We start from the raw sequence: 16495 nt of genomic DNA, 5'->3' as shown, positions 1-16495 counted from the left end.
ATAGGTTTGTTAATTTTATTATTCCTTTGCAGGAACTGATTTTTGAATTAGTTTTTTTTTTATTCCATAGGAGGGCTATTATCTCTCAATTTCTGCTTTACCTTGTAGCAATTCCATTTGTTTTTATTTAGGATCAATATGCTCTTCCTTTTCCTGTGTCACAATTTCCCCTATCTCCATCTTTGACTGAGCAGTTTGAATTCTACCTGCATCCTAAACCTAATTCTTTACCTAGGTTCCCAAGTATTTCTGGAGTTGAGTCTCTGGCGGTGACACATCTTGGCCTAAAATACAGAAGGTTTGAACATTACCCAGCCTCCTTCATACAGAACTGTCAATTATTATGTTCTCTCACAAGTTTAATTATTTAGAACTTCACAATATAACCTATTTCATTTCATTTGAAGCCTAGTTGACCTAATTAAAATATCTAAAGTATTAGTCAGATTATGTTTCCAAGTGATACAGTTTTGGGGGTTTTCTTTGTATCTCAGATTTGTATGGGATTCATGGGGAACTCAATGCTCTTCTTCTTATATATGTACAGCTTCTTAATTCAGTCACCCTTGAAAAGGCCTATAGATTTAATATTCATACACCTGACATTTGTCAACATTTTGACCATCATGTTCAAGCTGATTCCAGATCTCGTGTCATCCTTTGGAGTAAGACATTTTCTGGATGATGTTGGTTGTAAGGTAACTTTGTTCGTGTACAGAGTGACCCGGGGTCTTTCCATCTGTACGACTGCTCTCCTCAGCGCCTTCCAAGCCATCACCATCAGTCCCAGTCAGCATAACTGGGTGAGGCTTAAATCTAAATTCTCTACCTGCATTTACCCCTCCTTCTTTTTCTTCTGGATCATCAACACACTCATCTATGTTGACATCACCAAAAATTTAAGAGCCAACCACAATTTCACAATTGCTCCCTCTGGGTATTCTCAAATATACTGTCAATCTAAGCAGACGGAACAGCACCATTTAATGGCATTCCTAAGTGTCATCTTGATTCGAGATCTCCTCTGTGTGGTCTTCATGATGTTGTCCAGCATCTACATGGTGAATCTCCTCTACAAACACCACCAAAGAGCCCAGTGTATTCATAGCCCCAATGTCTCTTCCCAACCATCTCCTGAGATCAAAGCCACTCACACTATTCTTTTGCTGGTAAGCTGCTTTGTCTTCTTTTATTGCTTAAACAATTTCCTTACCCTTTATTTGATTTATAGACAAAATCCAAGACTGGAGAGAATGACTGGGATAATAGCATCCTGTTACCCAACCATCTGCCCATTTATGCTGATGAAGAATAATAACATTATTTCCAAACTGACTTTTTCCCTTTTAAAGATGAGAATTAACTTTTCTCAAGGAAGTTTCAAAAGATGATTTGATACTCACAACGTCCTCCGACAACAGAGAACTTTCCAGAGTGATTTGTACAAGGGAAAAATGGCATCGAACAGTGAAACAAGACTAGTATAACTGAGATGAAATGTGTCAGGGAGAGAAAATTTCCCCCTCTACCCCTCTTGAATTCTTGTTCCTGGGCTCAAAATAAAACTGCTCCAACATAGTAAGAGGAGAAAAAAATTACTTTGTGTGCACAAAGGTGTCATAGAAATGGAAACTAGGAATTGAAAAACCAGACAGCTTTTATACTTTTTAGACAAAGAAGCAAGAAATTTGTAAGGATTTGACAAGACAGAGAAAGGAAGTTCTAGGTGCTTCATTAGTGAAGAATTCAAACAGAGTTTGGACTTGGAGAAGTAAATTCAACAAGACACAAGGTTTGTTTATACAGGCTTCTCGGCCCCCAAGTTCTTATCTCTGGTGTAGACAGGATCCCTTCACCTCTACATGCAGGGATTCACCTCACATGAGAGAGGTTTCTTGCTTTCAGAAGGACAGAGGAAAGTCAGAGTTTCCTTCTTGCATTGGCTGCTGCACAAGCAATTCAAAATAATTTATATGCCATTGCGGTGTGTATTCTGGCCTCTGTGCTGAGCCCTGATAGTGATAAAATAAAAATACACACAGAGCATCTGGTATAGCTGGAATGGTAGAGTGCAGGCTTGACATGCACGAGGCCGTGGTTTCAATTCCCAGTACCCTCATTTAAAAAGAGGAAATAATGATAAATAAGCAAATAGACATAATGACCTCCCCTCCAAAAATATACGTGCAGATTTTAAGTCTTAGAATCAAGAAGAAAACATGAGTATATGATTAATGATTTTCATATTGATTACTTATTTAATTATGATAATTGTGTTTTAAAAAACACATTATAAATATATCAGTGAAACTATTTTATCTGAGAAAATGTCCTCCATATATATAGAATGGAATAGTACTCAGCCCTGAAAAAGAATGAAATCATGCCCATTTGCAGCAAAATGGAGGGATCTACATGTTGTCACACAAAGTGAAGTAAGCCAGAAAGAGAAAGAAAAATTACATATGATATCACTTTTATGTGGAATCTTAAGAAATGACAGAAATGAACTTATTTACAAAATGGAGTTAGACTCAGAGACAGAAAATAAACCTATGGTTAACATGGGAAAGAGGTGGGGGAGGGATAAATTAGGAGTTTGGGATTTGCAGATACAAACTACTATATATAAAAAAGATAAACCACAAGGTCCTACTGTATAGCACAGGGAATTGGATTCAATAAGCTATAATAGAAAAGAATATGAAACAGACTGCTTGTTTATACATACAACTGAGTCACTCTGCTCGACACTAGAAACTAATACAGCATTATAAATCAACAACACTTCAATAAAAAAATTTAGACTATTTTATCTGCTTGTTTTGCTCTTTTTAATATGTGGCTACTAGAAAATTACATTTGGAATTTGATTAAATTTGTATTAAATGACACTGCTCTAGGTAAATTCATGTATTTATTCAACAAATATGTATCAGAAGCCTGACATATTCTAGGCAGGATTTTATTGGCTGGGCATGCATTGGTGATGAACTCAGGCAAGATAGAATTATTAAGGAGACTATATAGAACATTGTAATCTAGGAAAAGTTAAGTCCAGGTGGTAGAGCTATAAAAAATTAGAGCAGGTTAGGAACACGGGCAGGGATGGGAGTTGAAGCATCCTGTGCAGTAAAATGCAGCTGTGAGTCTTCCAGCATCTGCAAAACTTTATCAATAACAACAGACTTACCCATGCCACCCTGGTGGGTTGGTCATTTTAGATGTATGATGTTACGATCATTTTAGTTAAATGTGTCCCTTCATTTTCCATGGAACCTTTAAAATTAAAAATTGTTTTAAATTGGAAAAAATGAGAACTCACAATAGCAGGACAGTTTTCTTGCCTCCGGTGCTGCATTTATGTTAACTCGATGTGATTTGCATGATTGTTTATCACAATTCACCATGATTTCATTCTGTGCTACTTGGAGGTGTCAGCTCCATTAATTCAGTTTCAATTAAAGACCTTAGTGAAAAACTCTTACACCATGAAAAAAGAGATTTTGCCTTTTTCAGCAACATGGATGGACTTGAAGGTCCTCATGCTAATTGAAATAAATCAGAGAAGGTCAAATACTTGTTTGTTATCACTTACATGGGGAATCTGAAAAACACAAAAAAGAAGTGACTGTAACAACAACAACAAAAATAGGTTCACAGATACAGAGAACAAGCTAGTGGTCACTAGCGGGGAGAGGGGAGGGGTGAGGGGCATGATCAGGGTGGGGAATTAAGAGGTACACACTATTATGTATAAAATAAGGTACAAGGATACATTGTACAACCCAGGAATATAGTCAGTATTTTATAAGAACTATTAATGGAGTATAACCTTTAATTTTGTGAATCATTGTATTGTACACCTGTAACATATAATATTGTGTCTATTAATCCTTTGAAAAATTTCCCCATAATTCTAACACTACATACTGGTTGGGAATCTAATATTTTTTCTGTAAGAAAAACTCCAGCTGTTCCTGAACTGCTGATTCCCTTTTGTCCTCTGAAAACTTTTCCTGCCCTCACTGGAAAATACGGCAGTAATAAAATCCGTGCTATATGATCTCCTGTGTTTATTTCCCATGGCTGATCGCTAGATAACATCATCTTAATTTCTCCTATATAATCGCTATCTGTAATTCCAGTCTGTACCCGAATTCCTTGAGCAGTAAGGCCAGATTTTCCTAATAGCAATCCCACAGTTTTTCCTGGCAAGGGCCCATATATCCCTGTATTAATTAATGTAGGCGCTTCCCCTGGCAGAACTAAGGCTGCACTGCCTCGTGTTGCAGTGGATAATCCGACGGCACTGCGTGTAAGGGGTATTGTCGGTTGTCTGAATCTGAAAGGCAGCTTAAGCTGGATATGCTCCCTTGCGTTGAGGGGCTACGAGCTGGCCCCTCCGGGAGTTTCCCTACAAGGGAGTGCCATCCTCCTGAACAGTGGATCTACACTGATGGGCCCAATGATTACCCTTTATGCATTTAGGACAAAGGCCAGGTGGCCTTTCTTGTTTTTGCTTAACATTATTCATTGGCTTCCTTTTAATTGGCTTTTGACATTCCTTCTTAGTATGCCCAGGAGGCCACAATTAAAGCATTTTCCCATAAACCCTTTATTTAATTTTAAATTTGCCATAGCCTGAGCCATCATATTAGCTTTAAATGACTCGATACCTGTTAATACCATCATTTAAGGAAGCCTTGCCTTTAAAGGGCCCAATCGCCTTCTCACAGTCAGGATCGGCATTTTCACATGCAAGTAGCTGGAGAATGGTATCTGCAGCCTCAGTACTGTCTACTTGTCTTCTGATAGATTCCTGCAATCGTGCAATAAATTCAGGATAAGCTTCCTTTGGTCCCTGTATAATTTTTTGAAATGATGTAGCTGCCTGCCCATTGGATTGAATTTTTTCCCAAGCTCTTAAATAGCATCACCTCAATTGCTCTATAGCCTGATCATCCATCAGAATCTGATCTTGGACTTGGGCCCAGGCATTGAGACCCAATAGCTGGTCAAAAGATATTGGAATGTTCCAAGCCTGGCTATCCCTTGCTGAGCTTTCAGCATGGTCAAGCCACCAGGTTCTGCATTGTAAAAATTCAGAAGGAGCCAAGATGGTCTGGGCCAAAGTCTGCCAATCAATGGGAATAAGTCATGATCCTTCAGCCATAGTTTGTATGAGCCCCATAGTGAAAGGGGAATTCACGCCATCATTCTGAACTGCTTGTTTTAGTTCTTTTATCATTTGAAGTGGAACGGTTCACGAGTAGACTCATAAATGCCATTTGGATTATTTGGATCGACTCCGGGAGCCAAATGTTCTCTCACTACGACAGGCAGGGGCACCTTAAGTGCCTCTAAGTTGCCCTGTTGCTTTGCTTCTAGAGTTCCTTGCTGTACTGTGGAGAGGGAACTAGTTTTAACGGGCAAGGTCTCTTTCATAAGATTCTGAGGGCGAGCTGTTCATTTTGGCAATGAAAAGGTAGGAGGCGGCGGCCATACATCCTCCTCCATTATTTCAGGGGCCGACAGCATAGCGGGCTCCTGAGGCATGGCCGTGGCTGCTCGTGGCTGTCCCTTTCCATCAGATAGGGCATAACCAAAGGTCTCTTGGTTGTCATCAGAGCTAGAAATATCAAATTCTTCGTTGTTTGCAATGGCTCCAGAACCCATTTTATGAGACTCCATGTTGGCCAGTGAGCAGAATCTGAATTTCTTTTGCATGTAATTTCTTTAATTCTGCTCCTACTCTTTCCCATTCTTGTAAACTTAAAGTACCTAATGTTGGAAACCAGGTACAATGTTCATCAATTAACATGAATAATTCTAGTACCCGGTCTTCACTCGTCCGGGCTCCTCCCACCGTGAGGAGCTGCCTCAACAAACATATGGCTTATATCGTCCGGAGATCGCTACATTTCCCATTATAGCCCTGGAAAAGTTCTCAAGACAATCCTTACTGCAGCAGATTTTTGAGGCCTCTCACTCCTCTCAGGGTCCTGCAGTGCCTTACTTTTGCTTTGCAGAAATGCTGCCCTCAGTTCAAGTCCCTGTTTGGGCGCCACTTGCTGTGTCCAGCGCAGCTCGGGACCGTGTCTGAGGATGGGCAATGCAAGGCTTAAGAAACAGAGAGACAAAGTAAAGAGCAAAGACGGGACCAGGGAACTCAAGATCTTGTGGATCTAGAGTGCCGAAAGCCTGGCTGACATCATATTTATTAGGCATATACAGCTCAGATAAAAATGAGATCAAAGGGGTGGGGCTTTAGATATTCCACGTGATAAGCACTAAATTCTGCTTGCTGGTTAACTGATTAATTTCAGGCCTATCCCTTCCAGGAACAATTACCCTCCTCAAGGTATGCAAAATTTCTAAATCTACGCTGTTTTTGCCTCTGAGACATCTTGAGATAGCAAATAGAGTCCATAGTCCATAGCGAACTACTGCTGTTATAATCTGGAGTGTTGGTTGGGTTACGGTACAACTCACTGCCCTGTCCCATGCTTGCACTTTAGGGAACGAGAAGGAACTAAAAGCAGGAGGTACTGAACATGCTCAGGAGGAAAAATGAATGTGTTCTCTGAGGAGCTGCTCTGAGGTCAAACTTTACCAAGTTCTGTGGGAATTTCCATCAGCTGGGTGAAAACTAAGCTGATGACTTTCTTGGATCATGAAGCTTACTTTAGGATGTAGCTCAACTGGGAAAATGGCCCTCCTCCGATGATGATTTTGCCGCTAACTGATAAACCTAATTAAGTTTCCCAGGACAATCATTTTGCACGTGGGAGGGTGATTTGTTGCTCCTCTGGGTACCTCAGGATGATTCCCAGTAAACAAGGTCATGGAGACAGTGGGTGTCATGGTGACCCCCTGGGAGCAGAAGTCATGCCACCTTGTCTCTGATATACGGCCCCTGATATATGCCCATCAGACCTGGATTCTCCCAAATTTCTCACTTTGCTGGGAAATCTGCTTTTCTTAAGGATCAGAGATACTCAGCCTTGGGAAACAGAGGGAGGTATGGAGACTTTTTCAATATCCCCATGCCCCATCCTAAGCGTCCTTACAGAGACTTCTCTTTTCTTAAGACTTATCCTCCTGTGAATTTTCTGTTACTTTATCTTCTTCTTTATATTATTATCCCTGTTTCTCTTTCCTTCCATACATGTGGCTTTTACTTTCTTCATTCTTTCATATCTTTCGGTTTTTAGTGTGTCTTATAGCTCTCCAATACTGGTTCATTGTCTCAATTACGCTACATTTTAAAAGTATATCACATTCTTCATTGTATTTTGACTTTGCAGTTTATTATTAACAACTATTTAAAAGTTCCATACACTCCATGTCTTGGCTAATATCCCTCCCTTATCTATGTTTTCATGTTTTAAATTCTCTGCACCTTAGTTGATACTTACGTTTGATATAACTTGACTCTCAGTTTCACTCTATTTCTTCTCTAATTACTTGTTAATCTCACTTTTTCCCACAGCATCATTCTATTTTATAGATAACACGCTTTATCTCAAATTATCCTATATCATTTGTATTTAAAATCTTTTCATCACAGACTAATTTATAATGTTTTTAAAAGAAGTTTTACACATTTGATATCATATCTTAATTCCTAGCTTGAATAAAATTTTATAATATTTACATGGTATCACTCTTTAAATGCATTTTTAAGTTTCTTTTTTCACTGGCATGTAGAAATCCAAGTGATTTTGATACTGACTTCCTTTCAGTAACCTTGAAAATCACTCTTTATAGAATTTAGCCAATGATTTTATTGGTTTCCTTCCTAAAATTTATATAATCTGTCAGTGATAAAAGATCATGTTATTTTCTTTCCAACTCCTATACATTTTATTTTCTTTCTTTAGCATAAAGTCCAGGAAATCAAACAACAAAATTATCAAAGTAGTGAAAGTAGATAATTTTACTATAGCCAATCTCAAAGGAAAATCTTTCAGTATTAATATTTACTATGACATAGTTGACATCGTAGATATTTTTATCAGGGTAAGAATATTCTCTTCAATTGCCATATAACTAAATTTTTTATCATAAATGTATATTAAACTTTATCACATGATCTTATGCATATACTGAAGTCATCCTACAGTTTTGTGCCTTAGTCTAGCAGTGTGGGTATTCACATAGAAGAAATTTCTAAAGTCAACCATAAATTTCATGTTTAAGATCATTATTTCACCAACTGCTTGATTTTCTTTACAGACAGTGGATGCAATTTTCCAGTTATTTCATATAGATTATTTTTCCTTTGGTCCATGAAATAGGCTTGTATTTGTCCATTTCACAGTATGTTTGTTAAATTTTGCTACCAAGTTTATGCTACCTTCTTAATGTGATTAATGGCATGTTCTTCCTAATTCTATCCTTAGGAGTGGTTCACAGATACTGCCCGTGTCTGCTGTGTTGGACATGCTTCACCATTGACACATTCTTTGAGAATTCTTCTGGAACAATTTTTGCTACTGTTGAAATGTATAATCAGGAGGATTGCATATTTATGCTTTTCTATTCTTCCAATATCTTTGTTTGGTAAGTTAAGTCTTCTAGAAATTTGCCCTCAAATTTCTTAAGTTTCCAAATGTATTGGCATAATCATAGAATCATGTTATTTGATAATACCTGCAACTTCTCCACTGCTATCCTTAAATTTTTAAAAACCTAACATAATTTGTGTATTCCTTTGGGAAAGTGTTACAGTCTCACAGAAGTTGGTTGATTTTATTATTCTTGTGAAAGAGCCAACGTTTGAATTTGTTTTTCCTTTCCATATGCAGTTTGCCATCTCTAAATTTCCACTTTTACCTATATCAGTTCTACTTATTTCTTTACAGGATTAATTTCTTTGTTAGTATCACTGTTTTCTCCCACTGCCCCTATTTGAAGCAGCAACTTGAATTCTACCCTCTTTATAGACCTAATTCTGTGCACTACAGCTTTCAAGAAATTCCAGAATCTAATCTCTGGAAATAACACGTCTTGGCCTGGAATACAGAAGGGTTGAACATCCCAGCACCCTCTCCTCGTACTGAATTTTCAAACACCATGGTCTTCCACGGGCTCCATTATTTATCATTTCAAAACAATCTATTTTGTTCCATTTGAAGCCTGGTTAACCTAAGGAAAATGTAAAAAACATTATTAAGATAATGTTTCCAAGTGATGCAATTTGGGGTTTTTTCTTAATATCTCAAATTTGTATGGGGCTCATGGGGAACTCAGTCCTTTTCATATCATATGTGTGCACCTTCTTAACTCACCTGAAAAAGCCCATAGACTTGATATTCATGCATCTGACATTGGTCAATGTTTTGACCATCATGTTCAAGTTGACACCTGGCATCATGTCATCCCTTGGAGTAAAACATTTTGAGAGCAATGCTGGTTGTAAGGCAATTTTGTTCACATACAGAGTGACCCGAGGTCTCTCCATCTGTACGACCACTCCCCTCAGTGCCTTCCAAGCCGTCACCATCAGTCCCAGTGATTCTAACTGGGCGTGGCTTAAACCTAAAGTCTCCACCTGCATTTACCCCTCCTTGCTTTTCTTCTGGATCCTCAACATGCTCATCTATAGTCACATCATCAGAACTGTAGAAGCCAAACGCAATTCCACATTTGTCGGTTCTGGGTATACTACGCCATTCTGTCAATCTGTGCAGAAGGAACAGCGCTATTCAGCGGTATTTTCGAGTGCCATGGTGATTCGAGATCTTCTTTTTGAGGTCCTCATCGTATGGTCCAGTATCTACATGGTGACTCTCCTCTACAAACACCGCCAGAAAGCCCGGCGTCTTCACAGCCCCAGTCTTTCTTTCCGAACATCTCCTGAGATCAAAGCCACCCACACTATTCTTTTGCTGGTAAGTTGCTTCACTTTCTTTTACGGCTTAAACAACTTTATTACCTTTTCTTTGTTCTACTTACTCAAGAAAAACCCAAGACTGGAGAACTTGATAGGGATTATTTCATCATGCTACCCCACAATCTGCCCTTCCGTGCTGATGAAAAATAAGATTTCCAGGTTTACTTCCTCCCTTTCACAGTTGAAAATGGCCTTTTCTCAAAGAACATTTAGTAGATGATCGGATCCTCACAGCTTCTTTCAGCAACAGCGAAGTCTTTAGAATGATTTATCCAGAAAAAAATGGCTATTGAACACTCAAATTTGGGCTAATGAAATTCAAATGAGGTGGAAACTTAAAATACACAAAAATTTGAAGTCTTACAATGCAGAAGAGTACATAAATGTGATATTAATTATTTTCAAATTGGTTACTTATTTAAATGATCACAATTACGGTTTTTCAAGCCATTTTCAAATTGAAGTGTAGTTAATTTGCAATATGGTGTTAGTTTCAGGTGTGCAGCAAAGTGATCCAGTTATATATATATGTATACTTAAACAAATTCTTTTTTAGATTCTTTTTCATTATAGGCCATTACAAGATATTGAATATAGTTCCTTGTGCTGTACAGTAGGACCTTGCTGTTTATCTATTTTATACAGTAGTGGGTATCTGTTCATGCCAAACTGCTAATTTATCCCCTCCTCCACTTTCCCCTTTGGTAACCATAATTTTGTTTTCCGTGTCTGTGAAGTCTATTTTGGTTTTTCAAATAAGTTCCTTTATATCACTTTTAAAAGATTTTATGTGTAAATGATATCATACAATATTTGTCTGTAGTAATTATGATTAAACAAAATGTGTTATAAATGTATCATTAAAACTACTTTTATCTGCTTGATTCTGCTCTTTTTAAAAATGCAGCTGGAGGAGTGCGGGTCGACCTCCGTGGTAGAGCGCCTCCTCGGTGTGTGCAAGGTCCTGGGTTCAATCCTCGGTGCCTGTGCCAAGGGGAGAAATAAAGAAGAATACATAATAAATAAAATTAAATTAAAATTTTAAAATGCAGCTGCTTGAGAATTAAAAATTCCAGTGTGATTGAATTAATTTCTATTAAACCGTGCTGTTCATTTATGTATTCAATAAACATATAATTGCTTGACTTCCACAGTCCAGGCACTCTTTTAAGGGTTGGGCATATCGTGGTGACTAGCACAGGCAAATTTAATTACTGAGGAAATTATATAGAATATTTGTGGTACAGGACAAACAGAACTGCACACGCTAGAGCTGTAGAAGGACAGCAGGTTAAGAGAATGGGGTTTACTGGGAGTTTCACCCTTGTGTACAGTGAAATGCAAGGGTTTGTGTTTCAATGTCTGCCTAAATCCAGACATAATAACCCCCTTTATGTTTTGCTCATGTATCTTATTTTGATCCAATCTTTTATGAGAAGTTCAATGAAATGGGTCCCTTCATTTTCAATAATTTTCCCTTAGAAATAACAAGGTGCTTTGCTATCTGCCATGCTGGGTTTACTTTACATAGGTGTAAATTGCAATTTTTTTTTCCCTCAGCCTGGCTTCTCATTGCTTTCATTTTCTGCTATTTTCAGATTTCTGTTTTATTTATTGTTGTTTTTGGGTTTGGGGGGGGAGGTAATTAGGTTTGTTTGCTTATTTATTTATTATTGTATTTCACGGAGGCTCTTAGGTTGAACCTAGGACCTCATCCATGCTAAGCACGTGCTCTACGTCTGAGCCACTCTGTCGGTGGCGCGACATCATGTACACACGAACAGTGTGCCGAGAGAAGCGAAGCAGTTCTCTGTTTATTGATTCTTAGAAAAGGATTTATACAGGACATGCACGGTGCCTCACACATCATCCAAGTTATAACAATGTTAATAATCTTAAGCCATTTAGGTCCCCAAGCTCCTGCAGTAAGCACAGGACTTTACATGATCAAGGACAGATTGAAAGTTCATCACAAAACTTCATTAAGTAGGCCATCTCTCATCCAGCCTGGGTACGTGACATTCCTCACAGCTTGTTTATCAGTTCAGCCCATGGCTTATTCTCTAGAGCCTTCAGGCGGGGGCCTACACACTCCCCCAATTTCTTTTTTCTTTTTTTCACTTAAGGACTTGATATGATGCAAGGGATATGTAGCTTTAAATATTTGCACAGTAAGTTTTCAGCCTGCTTGATGTACTCTACATGGTTGACACTAGGACTCTTGGGCGGAGCCCTTTATCATTCAGAAGTTCATGTTTATTATCTTTTCCAGCTTTCCTGGGTGCAGACAAGATAGCCAACCCCAGCTTGATTGATGCTTTTCCTTTGAAGAGATGAAGTTTTCTCCAGGAGCTTTCAAATTTGCCTTCATTCTTAGATAAACTGTCACAGGGCTTAAGGTCTTTATGTAGGGTAGGTGTGTGTTTCATTGCTGCTTCTACCCAGGGTGCAGTTTGGATATGCAGCTCTGATGAATGCCAAGATAGGAAATCACCTAAATGATTGTCTCTCCTCCACTGGTGCTGTCACATCCCTCTGAAGTTGTTACCCCTGTGTATTTAGCACGTGTGTTATTCCTCCTCACTGGGTCTCCACATCCTTCCTGTAGCTTTTTATCTCTTTGATCACTGTAATATGATATTTTTCTTTTGCCTTCATCTACCCAAACCCAACTGAGCATCAGGCATCTTCTCCTGCAAGTATCTACGAATTTTTTTTCCTTCGTTTTTCAATAGTATAACATATAGGCCAAAGGTTATGTCACTCCATGAATTTCCCCAATGGATCCACCCAATCTAACCAGCTCTCAGATCAAGACACAGAACATCGGTGCCCCCAGAAGCCTGTTCACGCCCCGCTCCCCTGTCAGGACCCCTGAAGGGTATCTAAGAACTAGACTAATGACATCATCTACTGTAATCATTTTTAGGTTAAGTTCCCCTCTTTATTCTATATTGTCATTTTCAGCGGTATCTGAGCCTCCTTAAATATTACCTTAGGTTTGAGTCTAGTCTAGTCTTGGTTCCACGCTGGGTATCAGCAGATCCCAGCCCACGCACAACTGAGCTTGGTTTCCATTCCATTGTGTCTAGTTCTGCTCACCTGGAAATAATAAATCAGGTCGATAGACTCTAAATTTAACTCAGCAGATATGAAAGGATGTTGTCCTTTCAAAACAAATGGTGTCTTGGCAAAGTGCAGTATTTTACTTATTAATCTCAAGCAAGACCATTTAAACAGATTGAATTTGGCTTTCTTTTTATTTAAGAAATATGATCATAAAAATTGGAATTCCAACCATCAGAACAGAAAATCTGAATGAACAGTCTTTTGGAACTGGTTAACTCTGCATCAGTAACACAAGGCTTTCTGAGCTATGACCAAGTTCAACTGTACAAAAACAGCTGTCTTTGTCTTGCAAAATCCTCCAAAATCCACAAGTACAACTCTAGAACCAAGTGGAGGCCAATCTGTCTTCACCAGTCCCCAAAACTGTACTGATTCTTCTCAAAATGCTTACAGATATCATAAATCAGCAGGCTACTGGAGCAAAAGTGTCCCATTCTTAATGAAATGTCCTATACTGAATTATCCTATAGTTCATGAAAAAATATAAAAAACAGTTAACCTCAGACTTTTTATTATAGACAAATATACTCTAAAACTCCTAGCTAAATCTTGCATTTTTCATTCTCTATCTCTTAAAGTTATAAATCTCATCCTGTCTTTGAAATGCATTACACAGTCCCACATCCTCTGAGACATTTCACTCAATGGGTAGAACATGAAAGTAAAAGGGAAAAAAGGGGGAAGAGACCTTTTTAGACGCAAACTGCGCAAGATTCTTTTCCCCCAAACTGCCTCCTGAAAATTGCTTGTCAAGGGTAAATACAGATGAAAAGTCTTGTCCACAAATATTAAAGGCTCAGCCATCTACATGAGTTAATGTAACTTATCAACAGTAGTTATTTATAAACCAGTGACTTTCATATTGTACCTGATTCATGACCAAAGTTTTCCTTTAAAAAACTATGGGAGCTCTGCCTGTGTGTATCTGTTTGTATGTATGTCTGTGAATGTCCATTATATATATATGGTACTTTTCTACTTCACATAGTATTACCCAAATTATTTTGCTAAAGAGCTGTATTTAATTGGCTTAAACAAAGAAGTTCTTATAGAAAAATTCTCAAAAATATAATAAAAACTAACTCAAATATTTTTCAAGTTCATTTGATAGAGGATAATCTTTAGTAAATAAAATCTAATTTTAAGCTTTTTGGTTTAATTAGCATAGACATGTCTTCAAAGTTATCAACATTACATATAATGTGGAAAAACATCTTTTATTCTGTTTGGGTTTAGCATTCAAAGGAGCTCATGTATTTCTGCTGCAAAATTTGTCTGCAAAAAATATTAGGATTATGATTAACTGCTTAATTGTCTCATGAGGTTTTCATGAGGAATTTAATTATGATTGTTGAGAAAAATGAATTAAATAGATGTAACTGAGAACAGTTTTTAGGTAAATATTTAATGGTAATTTTTTAAATGGTATGTCCACTTAAATATTCTCTTAAAACCTTTTGGTAATTTATACCCTTAGAGTTTTTCAGAGTGAAATTAAATGGTGGTAATTCATTGAAAGTCTGGATCATTTCCACATAATACAAAATACTGAAACAGTAATTGCTAAACAAGTCTAAGTTTATCTACTCTTGATTTCTCATTGTAGAAAGAATAAGGACGGCTAAGGCAAGGCTTCTCTCCTGTAGGAAACAGGTGGTCACTTGAGTTCCGGTCAAGATGGCAGAGTGGTAGGACCACGAGCTTGCCTCTCCTTGCGACTAGAACAAAACCACAACTGACTGCTGAACAACCATCAAAAAAAGACTGGAAACTAGCAAAAAAGATCTTCTGCAGCCCGGAAACAAAAGAGGGAACCACAGCAGGATGGTAAGTGGGGTGAGCTCACCATATAATTGAGCCCCGTACCCCCCAGATTGGGTGACCCACAAGCTGAAGATTTGTTAAGTGGCAGAGGCCCTCCCACAGGAGTGAGAGCTCTAAGCCCCACGTCAGGCCCCCCAGCTCAGGTCCTGGCACTGGGAAGAGAAGGAGACCCCAGGACATCTGGTTTTGAAGGCCAGGGGGCTTGGCTCTGGGAGCCTCACAGGACTGGGGTAAACGGAGACTCCATTCACTTGAGAAGCCTACACGGAAACTCACATACACCAGGCCCTAGGGCAGAGGCTGTGATTTCATAAGAACCTGGGCCAGGCCTGCCTGCTGGATTTGGAGGGTCTCCTGGGGATGTGGGGGACGGCTGCAGCTCACTCAGGGGGCATTAAAGTTTGTGGTGGACATTCCAGGAGTGTTAACTTACATGAGCTTTCCTGGAGGCTGACATCTTAATTGGATCATTAGCAACAAGACCCAGCCCCACCCAACAGCCTGTAGGGAAGCCTCAGGCCAAACAACATACAGGGTGGGAACACAGCAGCACTAATCAGCAGACTTCCTGAGCCACAAAGGCCTCTGGACACAGCCCTACCCACCAGAGGTCCAGGACCAAGCTCCACCCAGCAGTGGGCAGGTACTGGCTCCTCCTGCCAGGAAAACTGCATAAGCCTGTAGTCCAGCCTCATCCACCAGGGGCAGATACTAGAAATAAGAAAATAATCCCAAAGCCAGTGGAAGGAATCCACAAACACATAGAAAGATAGACGATATGAGGCGGCAAAGGAATATCTCCCAGGCCAAGGCACAAGATAAAATCCCAGAAGAAGTAAGTGATGAGGAGATAGGTAATTTATCTGAGAAAGAGTTTAAAGTAATGATGGCCAAGATATTCAGAGAACTCAAGAGGAATATAGGTGCGCATAGTGAAGTTTTTAGCAAAGAGTTGGAAAATATGAAGAATACCCATACAGAGTTGAAGAATAAAATCACTGAAATGAACAATACACTAAAAGGAACCAAGAATAGACTAAATGAGGCAGAAGAACAGATCAGTGAGCTAGAAGACAGATTAGTGGAAATCACTACTTCAGAACAGAAAAAAGAAAAAAGAATAAAAAGGAATGAGGGTAGTTTAAGAGAACTCTGAGACAACAAGAAGCACTCTAATAGTCGCATTACAGGGGACCTAGAAAGAGAAGAGAGAGAGAAATGTCCTGAGAATAATTTTGGAGAGATAATAACCAAAAACTTCCCCAACTTGGAAAAGGAAACAGTCACGCAAGTCCTGGAAGCACAGAGAGGACCACACAGAATCAACCCAAAGAGGAACACAAAAAGGCACATAGTCATCAAATTGACAATTAAGGATAAGAAGAAAATATTAAAACTAGCAAGAGAAAAGCAATGAATAACATACAAGGAAACTCCCATAACGTTATCAGCTGATTTTTCAGCAGAAACAGCCAGAAGGGAGTGGCACGATATATTTAAAGTGATGCAAGGGGGACACTTAACAACCAACAATATCCAGCAAAATCCAGCAAGGCTCTCATTCAGACTTGATGGAGAAATCAAAAGTTTCACAGATAAACAAAAGCTGAAAGATTTCAGCACCACCAAACCAGCTTTACA

The 16495-nt window shown here is 38.8% G+C and overlaps 2 protein-coding genes across 2 annotated transcripts; both read left to right on the top strand.

Moving 5' to 3' along the window:
- The first annotated feature begins 449 nt into the window (after positions 1–449).
- LOC140697989 (vomeronasal type-1 receptor 3-like) lies at positions 450–1391 on the top strand. Its single transcript, XM_072966388.1, has one exon. It carries the CDS (start codon positions 450–452, stop codon positions 1389–1391), a length of 942 nt encoding a protein of 313 aa, XP_072822489.1.
- Positions 1392–9185: 7794 nt separating this feature from the next.
- Positions 9186–10121, top strand: LOC140697988 (vomeronasal type-1 receptor 4-like). Its single transcript, XM_072966387.1, has one exon. It carries the CDS (start codon positions 9186–9188, stop codon positions 10119–10121), a length of 936 nt encoding a protein of 311 aa, XP_072822488.1.
- The last annotated feature ends 6374 nt before the right edge of the window (positions 10122–16495 follow it).

This window comes from Vicugna pacos, chromosome 9, assembly GCF_048564905.1.
Source record: "Vicugna pacos chromosome 9, VicPac4, whole genome shotgun sequence".
Classification (NCBI taxonomy): Eukaryota; Metazoa; Chordata; class Mammalia; order Artiodactyla; family Camelidae; genus Vicugna; species Vicugna pacos.
The sequence above is the reverse complement of the archived record's forward strand: the minus strand, read 5'-3'. Positions and strand labels throughout refer to the sequence as shown.